The 17,786-nt window shown below is 34.5% G+C and overlaps 5 protein-coding genes across 6 annotated transcripts; 4 read left to right on the forward strand and 1 right to left on the reverse strand.

The window, feature by feature from the left end:
• The first annotated feature begins 412 nt into the window (after positions 1–412).
• On the forward strand, positions 413–1,124 carry LOC108566633 (DDB1- and CUL4-associated factor 10-like). The gene has a single exon (XM_017926622.1). The coding sequence runs from the start codon at positions 601–603 to the stop codon at positions 1,102–1,104; it is 504 nt and encodes a 167-aa protein (XP_017782111.1). The 5' UTR covers positions 413–600; the 3' UTR covers positions 1,105–1,124.
• A 195-nt stretch (positions 1,125–1,319) lies between these two features.
• On the forward strand, positions 1,320–5,210 carry LOC108566629 (fibronectin type 3 and ankyrin repeat domains 1 protein). The gene is made up of 4 exons (XM_017926618.1): positions 1,320–1,438; positions 2,762–2,953; positions 3,147–3,496; positions 5,061–5,210. Exons 1-4 carry the CDS (start codon positions 1,320–1,322, stop codon positions 5,189–5,191), a joined length of 792 nt encoding a protein of 263 aa, XP_017782107.1. The 3' UTR covers positions 5,192–5,210.
• Positions 5,211–5,215: 5 nt separating this feature from the next.
• LOC108566644 (protein Skeletor, isoforms B/C) lies at positions 5,216–11,856 on the forward strand. Its single transcript, XM_017926635.1, has 7 exons — positions 5,216–5,519; positions 5,625–6,195; positions 10,078–10,252; positions 10,328–10,570; positions 10,642–10,777; positions 10,861–11,151; positions 11,214–11,856. The coding sequence occupies exons 1-7, from the start codon at positions 5,465–5,467 to the stop codon at positions 11,792–11,794; spliced, it is 2,052 nt and encodes a 683-aa protein (XP_017782124.1). The 5' UTR covers positions 5,216–5,464; the 3' UTR covers positions 11,795–11,856.
• A 1,575-nt stretch (positions 11,857–13,431) lies between these two features.
• On the forward strand, positions 13,432–16,342 carry LOC108566642 (myrosinase 1-like). 2 transcript variants are annotated; one of them, XM_017926632.1, is made up of 6 exons: positions 13,432–13,639; positions 14,034–14,137; positions 14,201–14,865; positions 15,191–15,634; positions 15,992–16,098; positions 16,162–16,342. In XM_017926632.1, the coding sequence occupies exons 1-6, from the start codon at positions 13,509–13,511 to the stop codon at positions 16,310–16,312; spliced, it is 1,602 nt and encodes a 533-aa protein (XP_017782121.1). In that variant the 5' UTR covers positions 13,432–13,508; the 3' UTR covers positions 16,313–16,342. The 2 variants fall into 2 exon arrangements, with proteins under 2 accessions (XP_017782121.1, XP_017782122.1); XM_017926633.1 differs by having other exon boundaries at positions 14,037–14,137.
• LOC108566630 (sulfotransferase 1C4-like) lies at positions 16,334–17,684 on the reverse strand. The gene is made up of 6 exons (XM_017926619.1): positions 17,510–17,684; positions 17,355–17,451; positions 17,117–17,297; positions 16,743–16,863; positions 16,401–16,691; positions 16,334–16,350 (listed from the first exon to the last, which is right to left on the reverse strand). Exons 1-6 carry the CDS (start codon positions 17,682–17,684, stop codon positions 16,334–16,336), a joined length of 882 nt encoding a protein of 293 aa, XP_017782108.1.
• Between the last annotated feature and the right edge of the window lie 102 nt (positions 17,685–17,786).

A 17,786-nucleotide genomic window follows, 5' to 3' on the forward strand; every position in this document is an offset into this window, starting at 1 on the left:
GTTTTCGAGAAATATCAAAAAATGTAAAGACACTAAATTTTTTCGTTCATTCAATATTCGTTGATTAAACTTTTGACAAGCTTATAAGTCTGAACGCAAGAAAGTTATCAAAATGATTATAATCACTTCGTATTCCATGTAGTATTAGCTTTTATTTTCATTGCTCTTACATCAAAAAGTCCCAATTTTAAAGTAATTATATCAAAGATGAAGCAACATCATGTTTCCAAAACCTGAAGGGGGAAAGTTTTCAATTAATTTTTGTTTGTTCCAATTTAAGAATTCTATTTTGTTCGTCTATTACTATTTGTTACTATTTTCATGTAACTTTTTTTTTTTATAAATATGTAAATGCAAATTAATTCAAAAAAATAATGTTTATTTAAAATTTACATTGATTGTTTCATGAATATCGACTTACTCAATAATATTTTGGGGTAATGGTTAAAAAATGTTTTGCTTGTTGCTAATTGCTAATCTGTGTAGTGGAGCAGCGTGCACGATATCCAAACCAGAGATCCCAAGGATTACGCCGATGCTTACTGCTATGTTGAGGATGCTGCCGTCCCTGCATTCACGGAGCGACAGGACGAGGAGGACATGAGACCGACGGACATATGGATGGGATTCATGACGAATTCGAATTACTTATCGGACAGGAATCCGTTCAGCAGGACGAACGACGAACGCTCGTACATGGGCGTGATGAACAGCGGTCTCATCGGGACTAATTCGTACACGCGTTTCCACTACCGGAGACCCGGCGACAAGAACAAAATCATAAAGAACGTGCCCAGACTGACGCACTACGTCGACGAGCTCAGCGTCGGCAAGGGTTTCATCAAGGAGCCCTGCTTCTCGGCGGACGGAAGGATCATCTGCTCGCCGTACGGCAACGGCGTTCGTCTCTTCAGCTTCAACGACGAGGTGCAAGAGTTGAGTCTCTGCGTGCCGGAGAAACCCAAGAAGTTGTACCCGCTCAACACCTTGACCGATCAGCATTCGGACGTCGTCGTCTGCAGCAAGTTCAACCCCACCAACAATTATCAACTCGTCACCGGTTGTCTGAGTGGAGAGATCGTATGGTACAAACCCAAATTTTAAGTACACTTAAAAACAACAACTTAAAAAAAAAAAATTAATCATGCGATCTCCGTCAGCATTTACCATTACGTTTATTCCTCATAAGACTGCAAAAAAAAAAAGAAACGCGATTTACCATTGCCAATTCGATATTTTTCAAAAGTTCTAAAGCAACGATAGGGGGGGAGTGCGAAATTTGTTTCGTGTTTGATCGATTTCGGGAAGTTTTTGCGGCTATGAAAACGTTGCGTCGCGACGCCACTTCCGTAACTTTAACGTGGATCAACGAGGGCCGCGATTTGTTTGCGCTGCTGCAAATTTTCGACGACTTCGGCTCCTGGAAAACGATCTACCGGTAATTCAGACGAATTTTATTGTATTTTTTTTTCTTATCTTAATTATAATATATATATATATTTTTTTTAAATCGATTCGCCTTCATCCGCCTATCGTTCGCTAGTTTCATTATCGTAAGTTTTATTGTTCGCAATCATCGAACTTGTCAAGTAAAACCCGTGTACATTCACCCCCTTTTTTTCCCTACTCGGCAAGTTACGTGACTACATTGTACACACGATGATTCAATAATTTTTTTCTCCTTGCGATTATGAATTTAGATAGTTCAGGTTTTTTTTTCTTCCTCTTTTTTAAACAATTCGTTTACTTAATGAAATTTACCATTTTGCAACCTCCACAATGGTGATATCATGTTTTATATATATATATATTTTATTTATTTATTATCGTTGCTATGGATATAATATTTTTTTAGTATCGTAACTAAGCAATAATCAAAAGTCTTCGAAAACAAAAGAATCCTTAGCAACCATTAATTATTATTATTACTAGCAGACAGTTACAATCATCCGTATATTTGTTTAATTGTTGGTTATGTAAATAAAATTTTATTGTGTTTGTCTGTAGATTCTTTCGTTTTACGTAGCAAATCAACAAAAACGCACCCAAATCCCCTTGTTAATGCCGTTACTAAGCAACTAATCAAAAGTTCCGTTTGAATGAAACGACAGTGGATTGTTATAAATGTGCCTGAACGATGACGAATTACACTTTTTTCTTTTTTGTATATTGTATATTTTATAATGTAAATAAATTTAGTTTCTTAGTGAATTTACACATTAAACAAAGAATAGATTAAATATACAAATTGTTAGAACGCAGGAGAGATTTTCGTTTAGATTTGTTGATTTATTTGTTAATGTGTACATTATCTAATAACGTCAACGTTGATATGTGTACATTTACCAAAATTTACTGTGACTTTTTACGGTTTTGTTTATATCGTAACTAAGCAACTTCTCTTAGTTACACAAACCGCCCAATTTATATGTAAATAACACAAGTTGATCTTTATTATTATTATATAAATAACAATTAATTATTTTTATTTTAATGATTGTTAATTTGTTAGATCGTGCGCAATATGAATTTAATATAATTAAACTTTTTAAGTAAATTAATTTCATAACACTTTCCTTCCTTTATTTACTTAATTACTTAGCAACGAAAATAATTTACAATTGTTTTTAATTTTTGAATTAATTAATTCCTTCATAATTACTTTTTCATGAATATTAAATTAAGTTTAAATACGAATCTAATGTACATTTGGTTGCCTATATCCAAAGTCATACTTTTTAAATATCTGTTGTTTTTTCAGCGGTTTCAGGACTACATACAAAGTGACGAATCTCTTCCCAGGAAGAATATACAGATTCCGTTCGAAGTTGGGCGATTCCGACTTCCTCGAATTCGAATCGGCGACGGAAATCGAGATCGCTTACAGCAAACACCTGAGCAGAGCTATAAAATTCAATAAATTACCCTTGATAAGGAAAATCATCGCTAAAAAGTAATTGATTTTTGTTTAATTAATAATTGAAATTTCATTAATATTTAAATTTTGGTTACCATGGCAAAAAAAACTTTGGTAGTCATGGATACTTAAAAAATAAAAAAGATGCATTACTATGTCAATTTACTTGACAAGTAACGAGTAGTCGTTATAAAAATAATAATTTTAATACAAATTGTTGAAATTTAAGGCCTCAACTTTTATATGTTAAAAACGAGGAGAATCCGTTGAGACAATCCATCGAATTCGGGAATTTAGCTGCAGCGAATGTCCTGTTAACTCTGGGTGCCGATATCGACGATCGTCATCTGTTTGACGGCACGACAGCCTTGATGTTGGCTCTGGATAAAGGGGATTTGAATTGCGCCAAGTTTCTCCTATCGAAAGGCGCTTCGACTGCATCGAAAGATTGTGTCGGTAGGAACGGATTGCACAGAGCTGTAGACACCGGCCGTTCAGAGACAGTGGAATTCGCTTTGCTGCATAGTTTCGATGTTAATTGCGTCGACGTTAACGGGTGGACTCCGCTCGTACGTGCAGGTAATAACAAACAAAAACAAAAAAAGGAGAAGGAATTGAATACCCGCCTCCTTAGCTTTGATTCATGCATTTGAACGGTCAACAGAGGTGCGTTGACCATACGTTGAATCCTACTCGATTCCAAGAAATATAGCTTCAATTTCTATATTTAGTATTTAATATATCTCTTATAGTTTCCGAGAAATATCTAAAAATGTAAAGACACTACATTTTTTTCGTTCATTCAATATTCGTTGATTAAACTTTTGACAAGCTTATAACTCTGAACGCAAGAAAGTTATCAAAATAATTATAATCACTTTGTATTCCGTGTAGTATTAGCTTTAATTTCCATATACAATAGTTAATATATCTCTTATAGTTTTCGAGAAATATCTAAAAATGTAAAGACACTACATTTTTTTCGTTCATTCAATATTCGTTGATTAAATTTTTGACAAGCTTATAACTCTGAACACAGGAAAGTTATCAACATGATTATAATCACTTTGTATTCCATGTACTATTAGCTTCAATTTCCATATTCAATATTTAATACAACTTTCTTAATTTTCAAGAAATAAACAAAAATTTGAAACATTACTGAAATTCCATTGATTCAACTTTGATCACTCAAAGCTCCAAACGCATAAAACCCATCAAAATGATTATAATCACATTTCATTCTTTATAATTTTATCTTCAATTTGCATATATAATATTTAATATAACTCTTGTTATTTTCAAGAAATACATAAAAATATAAAGACATTACATTTTTTTAATTAATTAAATTTTGATAGCTTATAGCTACAAACACATAAAAGACATCAATTTGAATATAAACTCATTTTGTTAATTACACTTTTCGCTTTAATTTCCATTTACAACATTTTTTATATCTTTCTTAATTTTCAAGAAATGCATAAAAATCTAAAGACATTACATTTTTTTAATTAATTAAATTTTGATAGCTTATAGCTACAAACACATAAAAGACATCAATTTGAATATAAACTCATTTTGTTAATTACACTTTTCGCTTTAATTTCCATATACAACATTTTTTATATCTTTCTTAGTTTTCAAGAAATGCATAAAAATCTAAATACATTACATTTTTTTAATTAATTAAATTTTGATAGCTTATAGCACCAAACACATATAAGACATCAATATGAATATAATCTCATTTTGTTAATTACACTTTTCGCTTTAATTTCCATATACAACATTTTTTTATATCTTTCTTAGTTTTCAAGAAATGCATAAAAATCTAAAGACATTAGATTTTTTAATTAATTAAATTTTGATAGCTTATAGCACCAAACACATAAAAGACATCAATATGAATATAATCTCATTTTGTTAATTACAGTATTAGCTTTAATTTCCATATACAACATTTTTTTATATCTTTCTTAGTTTTCAAGAAATCAACAAAAATCCAAAATATTGTTTATTTCGAATACTGATCTTTTGATCACTCGTAGTTCCAAACTTATTGAAGATAAGTAAATGAAACTAACAGCGTATTATTCTTTATAGTTTTAGCTTCAATTTCTATATTGACAAAAGAATGTAGTTGTTTTAGAATGCTCGGATGACGTGATCCAAAGTTTAATATCTTCCGGCGCGGACGTCGCGATTCCCGATCGCAACGGTTTCGACTATCGGAAGCACCTCGAAATCTCCGAAAGAAAGAGAGAGTGTTGACTCACGAGTCCCGCTTTTCCTTTTCACTGACTAACTAACTGTGACTGACTGAGACGGTGGCAGCAGCGAGAGGAGTAAACGTAAAGTCCGGTTATTGTCTTCGGATTTCGAAGACCTTCGCCGCTTTGGCCGACATCGGCGAGTAGAAAGTCAGCGAACGAACGGCGAAACGGACTAGTTTCAAGAACGCGAACGCTCGCAATGTCCATTTTCCAAGTAGTTTAATCCCTCTGAAGTTGCTTTCCATCGAGTTCTTCGTGTGAATGTCTAAAAATGGACAGCTGTTGGTTTGTGTTCGTGCTCTTCGTGGCAGTTTTCGTGGCGCAAGGTGAGTAACAATATGTTTGTCGGGTTCGTCGCTCGATCGGAATCTCTTCAACACTTCAATTATTCCGCCTCCTGCGATCGAAACGAACTTAACCTCTTTGCAAAGTGTGTTGCCAGGACGACGACGATGGACCGTACCGTGGAAAGTACTTGGGGAAACTGAACTCGTACCATCACCAAGTCTCCGGAGACGTTTACGCCGTCAACGACACGACTTTTCTACTGATCGGCTTCAATTACGATGGGAACGGTGCGGACACCTTCTTCTGGTCTGGGGCGGCGAACAGACCCGGACCTCAGGGTTTCATCGTCTCCGATGAATTCGGAAAAACGAACGTGCTGAATCGTTACTTCAACAAGGACTTTACGCTCACTCTGCCCGAGAAGAAGAAGATCACCGACATCAAATGGTTCGCGATCTACGATCTCTGGAGTCAGAACACTTTCGGCGATATCTACATACCGGAAGAATTCGAACCTCCGGTTCTTCAAACTATCTCACAATTAACATCGAAGACGCACAGAGTCAGTTCGGGTAGTATAGAGATCGTCGATTCGAAGACGCTCAGGATTCCCGAGTTCAGATTCGATGGAAAATCGAAGACGGCGCATTTCTGGGTCGGAGTTGGACCGCAGCCAGGATCGAAGGGTTCGAGAGTTCCGGACGAGTACGGATAGTGAGTACACTTTTTATTTTTTATATAAATTAGGTCAAGATTAGTTTCACTTATTATAAAAATCGAATCCAATTAACATCTATTTACTAACTACAATTTATGAAACTACTGAATCTAGTGACCAACAAAAGAAATAACAAAAGAGATGCGATGATTCAACCATTAATAATTTTCAAGTTTAAATTGTCAAAACAAATTCCAGCCTACTATTTTTTTATTTGATTTCATAAGTTGTCAAATTCGAATTTTTGGAATTAGGCAACTTTTATTGCATTTCTTTGTATTCAAAAACAAAAAAAAACTTTCTGATTAGTAACTTGATTATCAGAAAAACTGATGCGAAATCAAATTCCAGCCTACTATTTTTTTATTTGATTTAATGAGTTGTCAAATTCGAATTTTTTTTTGGAATTAGGCAACTTTTACTGCATTTCTTTGTATTCAAAAACAAAAAAAAACTTTCTGATTAGTAACCAGAAACAAAAGAAATGGCAATGATTCAACACCATTAGTTTTCAAATCGATTATCAGAAAAACCGATGCGAAACCAAATTCTTACTAATTACTGTTCTAATGTCATCAAGGTTATTTACATTTGCACTTTAAATTCATTTGTTTTTTTTTGTACTTTAATTGAAAATTCAATACAAAGTCAACTGTTAAACAGTACACTTTTTATTTTTATATAAATTAGGTCAAGATTAGTTTCACTTATTATAAAATCCAAATCCAATTAACATCTATTTAATAACTACAATTTATGAAACTACTGAATCTAGTGACCAACAAAAGAAAAAAACAAAAGAGATGCGATGATTCAACCATTACTAATTTTCAAGTTTAAATTGTCAAAACAAATTCCAGCCTACTATTTTTTTATTTGATTTAACGAGTTGTCAAATTCGAATATTTTTTGGAATTAGGCAACTTTTATTGCATTTCTTTGTATTCAAAAACAAAAAAAACTTTCTGATTAGTAACCAGAAACAAAAGGAATGGCAATGATTCAACACCATTAGTTTTCAAATCGATTATCAGAAAAACCGATGTGAAATCAAATTCTTACTAATTACTGTTCTAATGTCATCAAGGTCATTTACATTTGCACTTTAAATTCATTTGTTTTTTTTGTACTTTAATTGAAAATTCAATACAAAGTCAACTGTTAAACAGTACACTTTTTATTTTTTATATAAATTAGGTCAAGATTAGTTTCACTTATTATAAAAATCGAATCCAATTAACATCTATTTACTAACTACAATTTATGAAACTACTGAATCTAGTGACCAACAAAAGAAATAACAAAAGAGATGCGATGATTCAACCATTAATAATTTTCAAGTTTAAATTGTCAAAACAAATTCCAGCCTACTATTTTTTTATTTGATTTAACGAGTTGTCGAATTCTTTTTTTTTATTGGAATTAGGCAACTTTTATTGCATTCCTTTGTATTCGAAAAAAAAAAAAACTTTCTGATTAGTAACCAGAAACAAAAGAAATGGCAATGATTCAACACCATTAGTTTTCAAATCGATTATCAGAAAAAACCGATGCGAAATCAAATTCCAGCCTACTATTTTTTTATTTGATTTAACGAGTTGTCAAATTCGATTTTTTTTTGGAATTAGGCAACTTTTATTGCATTTCTTTGTATTCAAAAACAAAAAAAACTTTGTGATTAGTAACCAGAAACAAAAGAAATGGCAACGATTCAACACCATTAGTTTTCAAATCGATTATCAGAAAAACCGATTCGAAATCAAATTCCAGCCTACTATTTTTTTATTTGATTTAACGAGTTGTCAAATTCGATTTTTTTTTGGAATTAGGCAACTTTTATTGCATTTCTTTGTATTCGAAAAAAGTAACTTTATTATTATTCCAGAAACAAAAGAAATGGCAATGATTCAACACCATTAGTTTTCAAATCGATTATCAGAAAAACCGATGCGAAATCAAATTCCAGCTTACTATTTTTTTATTTGATTTAATGAGTTGTCAAATTCGATTTTTTTTTTTGGAATTAGGCAACTTTTATTACATTTCTTTGTATTCAAAACAAAAAACTTTCTGATTAGTAACCAGAAACAAAAGAAATGGCACTGATTCAACACCAATAGTTTTCAAATCGATTATCAGAAAAACCGATGCGAAATCAAATTCCAGCTTACTATTTTTTATTTGATTTAATGAGTTGTCAAATTCGATTTTTTTTTTTGGAATTAGGCAACTTTTATTGCATTTCTTTGTATTCGAAAAAAAAAACTTTCTGATTAGTAACCAGAAACAAAAGAAAAGGCAATAATTCAACACCATTAGTTTTCAAATCGATTATCAGAAAAACCGATGCGAAATCAAATTCCAGTATACTATTTTTTATTTGATTTAACGAGTTGTCAAATTCGAATTTTTTATTGGAATTAGGCAACTTTTATTGCATTTCTTTGTATTCGAAAAAAAAACCTTTCTGATTAGTAACCAGAAACAAAAGAAATGGCAACGATTCAACATCATTAGTTTTCAAGTCGATTATCAGAAAAACCGATGCGAAATCAAATTCCAGACTACTATTTTTTTATTTGATTTAATGAGTTGTCAAATTCGAATTTTTTTTTTGGAATTAGGCAACTTTTATTGCATTTCTTTGTATTCAAAAAAAACAAAACTTTCTGATTAGTAACCAGAAACAAAAGAAATAGCAACGATTCAACACCATTAGTTTTCAAATCGATTATCAGAAAAACCGATGCGAAACCAAATTCTTACTAATTACTGTTCTAATGTCATCAAGGTTATTTACATTTGCACTTTAAATTCATTTGTTTTTTTTTGTACTTTAATTGAAAATTCAATACAAAGTCAACTGTTAAACAGTACACTTTTTATTTTTTATATAAATTAGGTCAAGATTAGTTTCACTTATTATAAAAATCGAATCCAATTAACATCTATTTACTAACTACAATTTATGAAACTACTTAATCTAGTGACCAACAAAAGAAATAACAAAAGAGATGCGATGATTCAACCATTACTAATTTTCAAGTTTAAATTGTCAAAACAAATTCCAGCCTACTATTTTTTTTATTTGATTTAACGAGTTGTCAAATTCGATTTTTTTTGGAATTAGGCAACTTTTATTGCATTTCTTTGTATTCAAAAACAAAAAAAACTTTCTGATTAGTAACCAGAAACAAAAGGAATGGCAATGATTCAACATCATTAGTTTTCAAGTCGATTATCAGAAAAACCGATGCGAAATCAAATTCCAGCCTACTATTTTTTTATTTGATTTAATGAGTTGTCGAATTTGATTTTTTTTTGGAATTAGGCAACTTTTATTGCATTTCTTTGTATTCAAAACAAAAAAAACTTTCTTATTAGTCCAGAAACAAAAGAAATGGCAATGATTCAACACCATTAGTTTACAAATCGATTATCAGAAATCAAATTGTTACTAATTACTGTTCTAATGTCATCAAGGTAATTTATATTTGCACTTTAAATTCATTTGTTTACAAAGTCAACTGTTAAACAGATGAAACAATTGAATATTTGTTAGAAGCAATGAACATTTGATCTATAAATTTAATACTTGTTTTTGAAACAATTGAATAGAAGTTATCCTTCAAAGACTAGACTACATTACAAAAAAAAGATGAAAAAAAATATAACAGTTGCTTTTAAAACAATTGAATAGTTGTTATCCTTCTGCGGACTTTAATACCGTTAATAGTTTTATACACTCTGTTGGAACTTTCTAATTTTTTGCGTTCAAAATTGGAAATTAGAAATTTCCGAAATCTTCAAGTATGAATATTCTGTAATTATATTAATTTTTTAATGAATTGTTTGATATGAAGAATTGTAATTTGCAGCTTGGATCCGTTGAGAGAGTACAAAGGTGAGACCATAACACTCGTGTTACCAGGAGATGTAACGATCTTCAACATCGATTGGTTCAGCGTTTACGATGTGGAGACGAATTTGAATTTGGGTTCTCTGATCATCCCCGACGGATTGAACGTGCCGCCATCTCTCGTCAGAGTTATCGTAAGCGATTGGAGAAAAAAACAGAAACAGAAACAAATGGAACTCACTAATTCCGGTTTCCGGTTATTCTTTTAGCCGCACAAAAACGATTTGCCCAATTGCCTTCAACTGCACAAAGACTTTCAAGTGTCGTGGGAAGTGTTCGGTCCAGCCGTCACCATTCAATTGGCCGGACAAGTCAAGGAATCCGAGTACATGGCTTTCGGTATTTCCGGGGATTCCGGAAAATCGCAGATGCTCGGATCGGACGTGGCCGTGGCTTACATCGACGGTTACCTAGGATACGCGGATGATTACAACGTGACAGCTCTGTCACCGGTAATGATAATAATAATAATAATAAGAAACAAATGCAATTGATGATGACATCTATTAAATTTCATTTGCAGTGCATCAAAGTGTTGGGACAGCACAAGGGCGTCTGCAAGGATGAGGTCGTCGGCGGACAGAACAACAATCAGCTTCACACGGCGATCAGGGAGAACGGCATCAACATAATCACCTACAGAAGATCGTTGATTTCGTGTGAGTTAGGCAACTTTAATTGATCATATGCAACTTTTGTAGCAAAATTAGGCAACTCGATTAACAGCAAATATTGTTTTCAGCCGATAACGGCGATAAGACTGTCGACACGGAGGAGGATACTTACGTGATTTGGGCCTTGGGTAGATTGGATCACAACAAGGAGCCCGCCTTCCACGACGTCTACCCGAAAGCGGACGTAAAATTGAATTTCGGCAACAAAGATCCGACGAACAATTGCTTCTCTTTCACGTCTTCGGAACCGGAACCGTCGGAGCCATGGGAGAAGGGTCAGATCTACGATCGAACGATACGTACCTTCAACGCTTACATCGGACCATCCGCAGGAAAGAAAGGCTATCAAGCGATCACAGGTTGCTTTCCAACAAATTCCATTCTAACTCGATCATTTTATGTTTCTTGTTTTTGTTTCCAGGGCAACCGGCAACTACCATGGCTTGGTACATCAACGGTTACCTAGCGCCGGAGATTTGGTTGAGGCGCGGCCTGACGTACGCTTTCAAAGTGCGCGGTGGAAACAATCCGCACAGCGCAGAGTTCTACCATCCTCTGGTGATAACGGATGAAAAGCACGGCGGTTACGATAAGCTAACAGATGAGGGTCAATCGAAGGTCAGAGTATTAGCGGGAGTTGAGTATTCGAGGAGAGGAAGACCGAAACCCATCGCGGCTGGTCCACTTTGCCTTTCAAAGCATCGCGAAGGCAAGGACAGGAGGTTGGACGACGATTTCGTCTCCTTCAAGAAGTTCAACAGATCTCTGGTGTACTCGTGCGAGGAGGGCGCTGCGGGCGTTCTCGAGATCACTCCAAACACGACGTGGCCGGATATAGTTTACTATCATTCCTTCACGCAGGCCAACATGGGCTGGAAGATCCACATCATCGACTCCTTCGCACGATCCTTCACCTCCTCCGCGGCCATACCCAATCTCAACTCGATACTCTTCCTCCTGATGCCATCGATATCTTCTATTTATTATCTGTTTATTTTTTAAGTAGATCTTAATAACTGTTTCGCACCACGAAATAATCTAGTTTTAAATAAATCGATAACTATAATACCAACAGTGTCTCCTAATCCCTTGCATGAAAAACCACTTCTCTTAGTTAATCCGGTAACCTAACATTAAGCTCAATAACTGAATGCTCCATCTATCGGCCGATCACGTGAATCATATTTGATAACTAGTCATTTGTAACGCTCATTTCTTTTAGTTAATTAAGTTGCCTAACGTTAACGTTTCAATTCTTTGAATTTCTCGACAACCCCTGAAGATAATTACATCACCGACCACTCGTATAAAAGCTGAATATTTCACCTTTCCAACAAGCCTACATACATCTTTCTAGTATCATCGAGTCGCCTGCTATGAGCTGTAGAACATTTTTTTCTCGTTTTTATTTAGTTTTAACAGTTTTACGTTAATTTCTCGACAACCCCTAAAGATAATTACATAACCGACCACTTGTTGGAAAGCTGAATATCTCACCTTTCCAACAAGCCTAAATACATCTTTGTAGTGTAATCGAGTCGCCTACTATCAGCTGTAGAACATGTTTTTCTCGTTTTTATTCAGTTCTAACAGTTTTTCGTGAATTTCTCGACAACCCCTAAAGATAATTACATCATCGACCACTCGTATAAAAGCTGGATATTTTGCCTTTCCAACAAGCCTACACACATCTTAGTGCTGTCATCGAGTCGCCTGATATAAGCTGTAGAAATTGAAGAAAAAAAACATTTGCTTAACGTTTTATAGGTAACAGAGAAACGACAGTTTTTTTCGTTTTTTTTCAATGTTTTGGGTTTTTCGTAAATTTCTCGACAACCCCTAAAGATGAGTACATCAACTACCACTCGTTGGAAAGCTGAAGATCTCACCTTTCCAAAAAGCCTACATACATCTTTGTAGTGTCATCGAGTCGCCTACTATCAGCTGTAGAACATTTTTTTTCGTTTTTTATTCAGTTCTAACAGTTTTTCGTGAATTTCTCGACAACCCCTAAAGATAATTACATCATCGACCACTCGTCTGAAAGCTGAATATCTCGCCATTCCAACAAGCCTAAATTCATCTTTGTAGTGTCATCGAGTCGCCTGCTAAGAGCTGGAGAAATTGGTAAAAAAGGATTTTCTTTAATAACATGATTTCGATAACTATAATACTAACAGTGTTTCCTAATCCTTTCATCGAAAGACCATCTCTCTTAGTTAATAAGGTAGCCTAACATCAAGTTCAATAACTATATGCTCCATCTATCGGCCAATCACGTGAATCATATTTATATCCTGTTGATAACTACTCATTTGCATCGCTCATTTCTTTTAGTTAATTAAGTTGCCTAACACCAAAATCAATACTTTTCCAATAATTGATAAAATTTCCAATTAACGTTTCAATTCTTAAGAAAACAAAAGCACATAAGTATTATAAATGCTAAGAAATACTTTAGCACGACGTATAAGTAAAAATTAAACAAACGAATAATTAAATATAAATTATAAAAGTCATGCAAAACGATTTGCATTTGTTTATCAACGAATTGATATACTCAAGCCATTCTAGTGGACATAAAAATGCATGTTTCGTTTGTTTCATTTAAACAAATGCACACGGAAATCCGAAGGTGCACTCGATAAAAATTTCAAGTATAAAAATAAATAATGAATCAAAGGTCAAAAGCGATTATCGAATCCTCGATATTTGTATGAGTGAGAGAGAAAATAAAACAAAAAACATAAGTTATCAGATCGAGGCGCAACTTAAAAATCGAATGCGGAAACAGAAACAATCTGTAAACATGTTGTCAGCGGTTGTAGTAACATTTGCTTCTCTCGGGTGAGTTCAAAATATTTCATGTTTACACAATTTATTACATATCAAATTTCATAATTATTTAGAAAATAATACATTATATCACTATGGAAACATCACCATTTTATTTTTAAACAAATTCGAAACGAAACAATGAAACTTGAATATTCATAACCTGATTGGAAATGAAATTGCAGCAAAATTAATTAGTAACGTTTCTTTTATGACACTTGCGAAAATTTTAAATTTAAATAACAAAAAAATATGAAAAATAACATATCTAATTATAATTCTTATCGAAATATTTTTATCAGTGGAAATTTTGTTTATTTTTCGTGCGTTTTTGTTGTTATGTAATTAATCGCGTGAGTTGGTACTGAAATAAATGCAATTTGATTATTTTCATCTTTTGTTTTAGCAGTTTGCTGAGTCTGGGATGTTTCTGTTCGGAATTCCCGCCGGATTTCAAATTCGGTGTTTCCACGGCTTCCTATCAAGTGGAAGGTGCTTGGAATGAGAGCGGTATTTGTTTTTTTTTAATCAATTGTTTCGTTGTTATGTAGTTTTGTTTTTGATTGGTTACAGGAAAAGGTGAAAACATTTGGGATCATCTGAGTCATTTCAGAAACGACTTGATTTTTGATAGAAGCACCGGAGATGTGGCCTGTGATTCCTACCACAAGACCAAAGAGGACGTTGCTCTTCTGAAGAGTTTAGGTGTTGATTACTACCGGTTTTCCTTGTCCTGGTCGAGAATCCTTCCGTCCGGTTTCGCAAATAACATCAACGACGATGGTATTCGCTACTACAACGAATTGATCGATGAGCTTTTAGCCAATGGAATAGAACCGTTTGTGACTTTGTATCATTGGGATTTGCCGCAACCGTTGCAGGAGATCGGTGGGTGGCCTAATCCGCTCTTAGCCGACATCTTTGCAGAGTATGCAACCATCGCGTTCAAGAGCTTCGGCGCCAAAGTTAAGCATTGGCAGACTTTCAACGAACCTTTACAGGTGTGTCACGAGGGTTACGGCATTGCCAACAAAGCGCCTGCGTACACTTCCGATGGTGTCGCCCCCTACATGTGCAGCACGACACTCCTGAGGGCGCACGGAAAAACCTACAGGATCTACCAGGATAAGTACAAATCCACGCAGAACGGATTAGTCGGAATCACCTTGGATTCCAGCTGGTTCGAGGCGCAAACGCAGAAGGATTCGGATTCAGCAAAGCGAGTCTTGAGAATGGGCGTAAGTGAGATTTTTTAAACAATTATTAATATCCACTTTAGTCAATTCACACAAAAAAATTGTTAAATTTGGATTAGCTTTCGTTTTACAGACCTTGAAAAATGTGTTATATCTTTAGCGCCATCTAAGAACAATTATTAAACTACATCTGCATCACTGGTTGCAGGCGTGAAATAACCTAAGTATAAAAAAAAATAACTATTGACAGTTGACATTTTACGTGTTGACAGTTACAATGTTATGTTTAATTATAAATACCATCAATAGATGGCATCTTTACAACCGTACTGAGGCTAATTACAAACAACACAATTATTGATTACAGCTTGGATGGTTTGCGAATCCGATCTTCTCCGAGAGCGGAGATTACCCTCAGGTGATGAAAGAGGTGATCTCGAAGGCGAGCGCCGAAGAGGGTTTCAGCAAATCACGTCTTCCGTCGTTCACCGCTGAAGAAATCGAAATGATTCGCGGTTCAGCGGATTTCTTGGGTCTGAATCACTACACCACGCGATTGGTAACAGATGGCGCTGCCAAAGGCATCTCAAGGCCATCTTATTATTTCGACATAGGGGCGGAGGCGAGAGTAGACGAAGCTTGGGAAAGCAGCGCCGCCTCCTGGTTGAAAGTTGTCCCGTGGGGTTTGAGGAAACTGCTGAACTTCATCAAAGAGGAGTACGGAAATCCGGATGTTGTTATTGCCGAGAACGGATACGCAGGTGAATACGAGGAGTTCACGCAGGATTGCAGAAGAATTCATTATCATAACGTGAGTTCAACAATTAATTATTCAAAAACCGAAAGTCGCTGAAACATCATTTAAAGCTCATTTAATTCCCTAGAATTTCAACTTTAATTTGCAAATTTCATCTTTAAGCTACCATAAGTAGTTTTTAAGATATAACCTAATAACTAAAGTCACTACATTTCTCAATTTCATACCATTTTTTTTTTATTAAAGTTCAAAATCAAATTACAAGAAAACTATATAATCTACAAACAACCAAATACACTCATTTTGAACCTTAAAGTTTCATGTTTAATCCAATCATTCACTCATTAAGATATCTTACATAATTTTCAAAATACAACGATTTCTATGACTCAACAACATTTTTGGTTTCAGAAATATTTGGAGCAAGTATTATTGGCCATAACTGAAGACAAATGCAACGTGAAAGCTTACACGGCGTGGAGTTTCCTTGACAACTTCGAATGGCTTCGTGGATACTCGTAATTAACAACAATAATATGAAACAAAGATAATTAATTAATTTTTTTTTTGAAAATTTTCAGCGAACGTTTTGGTTTAATTCACATAGATTTCGAGAATCCGAATCGCACCAGAACACCCAAACACTCCTCGAAAGTCTTCACGAACATCATCAAAACCCGGAAGATCGATTGGGACTTTGCGGCATCCGGTTTCGACAAATGCGAGTTCTAAGAAAATTTCAATAAATTTCGTTTAATCCAATCGTCGAACTTTTCTTGCAAATCCTCATCGATTTCATCCATTTTACTCTTCTCTTCACCTCCAGATCTCATGAAAACGCCATCTACTTTCACCAAATTGAAGCGTCGATGAAATTCCAGGACCGGCTCGAAGTTTACAGCCGGATTTCGTTTCATCTCCTCGAAACTGAGATGCTTCAACAGCTTAGATTTTTCGATTTCGCTCAAAGTTTTCCCAACGAATTTCGCCACAGTTTCCATCACTTCTCCCAAATCCATCTTCATGTCTTCGTACTTGATGAAAAGCAGATTTTTTTGATCCTTCACGTTCCAAAAGCTTAAGAAATTATCGAAAAACGGACCAAAACTTACTGAAATTGAAATGTTTTAAAACGTTTTCCAATATCATTTTGTATGTTCACCTTTTCCAGCGATGAAAAGCTGAGCGAAATCGCGAAAATCCCCGGAAAAGCCTTCGAAAAGTCGAGCGTGATGGAAGTAGGAGACGCACGTATCTTTTGGATTTCGACTCACATAAATTATCTAAAAAAAAATCGAAATCGAAACTTGGAATTTAAATTCAAAAGAATTAACATTTTAACTTTAATTTGAAATTGAATTTTATGAATTACTTCAATTAGTTTTCAAATTATCAACGAAAAATTGAAGCACTGCAATTTTTTTTTTGATTGAATTTTAACAGTAAATTCCTCAATAACCAGAAGTCTCCTAAATTTACCAATTAACTCATTTCATTCTCTAAAGTTTAAACTTTCATTTGCTTGCATTCACTAACCTTAGGTTTAACTTGAAACTCTCGAATCGCTCTTGGAAGTAAATCCCATGGAAGATGCGTTTTGATCATCCTTGGCCTTGGACAGTTCTTAGTGAATTCAAGCGAATTCTCAATGAAAACTGGAGGTTTAAATTCGTCGTTTTCTGAAATCAAATCTCTGAAATCGAAAACTGCTGAAACCCTAACAACAATAAAAAAAATGAATTTTAAATTGAAGTAAATTTTGTATAAAATTTACTCTAAAAATGGAAATCTTGCGCCCAGATTTTCTTCGGCTTTGACGTAATCGAAATCGTTGCAGATCAACCAAACCATCTCCTGCGTCCACGTGGTGCCTATCCAAAAAAAATTATTGGATAAGTAAAAATGATAGAAGATAAATTGTGGAATTACCGGTTTTGGGAAAGCTGCAAACCCAAACGTCGTCATCGAACACCTCGAAATCGTCGATTTCTGTGCGCAAATCCTCGAATCTCGCCGGAAGCGTGAATTTCCCGTACTTCCGGTAACCTTTGCGGAAAACTGAAGTGAATTTCCTCTCGAGAATTTCGTCCAGATTTGGACCCATCGCGAAGCGAAAACAATGATTGAAAACAATCGAATTCGTTTGCAGCTTTTATAGTAGGCGTAGGAAGAAAGGAAATGCCTTGAAATGTAACCAGAAACAAGA

The sequence above is a fragment of the Nicrophorus vespilloides genome, unplaced genomic scaffold, assembly GCF_001412225.1.
Source record: "Nicrophorus vespilloides isolate i.1.1-1 unplaced genomic scaffold, Nicve_v1.0, whole genome shotgun sequence".
Lineage (NCBI taxonomy): Eukaryota > Metazoa > Arthropoda > Insecta > Coleoptera > Silphidae > Nicrophorus > Nicrophorus vespilloides.

What these genes read in the sequence shown, in the direction of transcription:
- LOC108566642 (XM_017926632.1), top strand. Translation starts at nt 13,509, where the DNA reads ATGAGTGAGAGAGAAAATAAAACAAAAAACATAAGTTATCAGATCGAG. An exon ending in AGGTGCTTGGAATGAGAGCG is followed by an intron (nt 14,138 to 14,200) that starts GTATTTGTTTTT and finishes GATTGGTTACAG; the next exon opens with GAAAAGGTGAAAACATTTGG. An exon ending in GAAGAATTCATTATCATAAC is followed by an intron (nt 15,635 to 15,991) that starts GTGAGTTCAACA and finishes TTTTGGTTTCAG; the next exon opens with AAATATTTGGAGCAAGTATT.
- LOC108566630 (XM_017926619.1), bottom strand. Translation starts at nt 17,684, where the DNA reads ATGGGTCCAAATCTGGACGAAATTCTCGAGAGGAAATTCACTTCAGTT. An exon ending in TTGCAGCTTTCCCAAAACCG is followed by an intron (nt 17,452 to 17,509) that starts GTAATTCCACAA and finishes TTTTTTGGATAG; the next exon opens with GCACCACGTGGACGCAGGAG. An exon ending in GCTTTTCATCGCTGGAAAAG is followed by an intron (nt 16,692 to 16,742) that starts GTGAACATACAA and finishes TTTCAATTTCAG; the next exon opens with TAAGTTTTGGTCCGTTTTTC.
- LOC108566644 (XM_017926635.1), top strand. Translation starts at nt 5,465, where the DNA reads ATGGACAGCTGTTGGTTTGTGTTCGTGCTCTTCGTGGCAGTTTTCGTG. An exon ending in ACGTGACAGCTCTGTCACCG is followed by an intron (nt 10,571 to 10,641) that starts GTAATGATAATA and finishes TTTCATTTGCAG; the next exon opens with TGCATCAAAGTGTTGGGACA. An exon ending in AGGCTATCAAGCGATCACAG is followed by an intron (nt 11,152 to 11,213) that starts GTTGCTTTCCAA and finishes TTTTGTTTCCAG; the next exon opens with GGCAACCGGCAACTACCATG.
- LOC108566633 (XM_017926622.1), top strand. Translation starts at nt 601, where the DNA reads ATGAGACCGACGGACATATGGATGGGATTCATGACGAATTCGAATTAC.
- LOC108566629 (XM_017926618.1), top strand. Translation starts at nt 1,320, where the DNA reads ATGAAAACGTTGCGTCGCGACGCCACTTCCGTAACTTTAACGTGGATC. An exon ending in TCCTGGAAAACGATCTACCG is followed by an intron (nt 1,439 to 2,761) that starts GTAATTCAGACG and finishes TTGTTTTTTCAG; the next exon opens with CGGTTTCAGGACTACATACA. An exon ending in GACTCCGCTCGTACGTGCAG is followed by an intron (nt 3,497 to 5,060) that starts GTAATAACAAAC and finishes AAAAGAATGTAG; the next exon opens with TTGTTTTAGAATGCTCGGAT.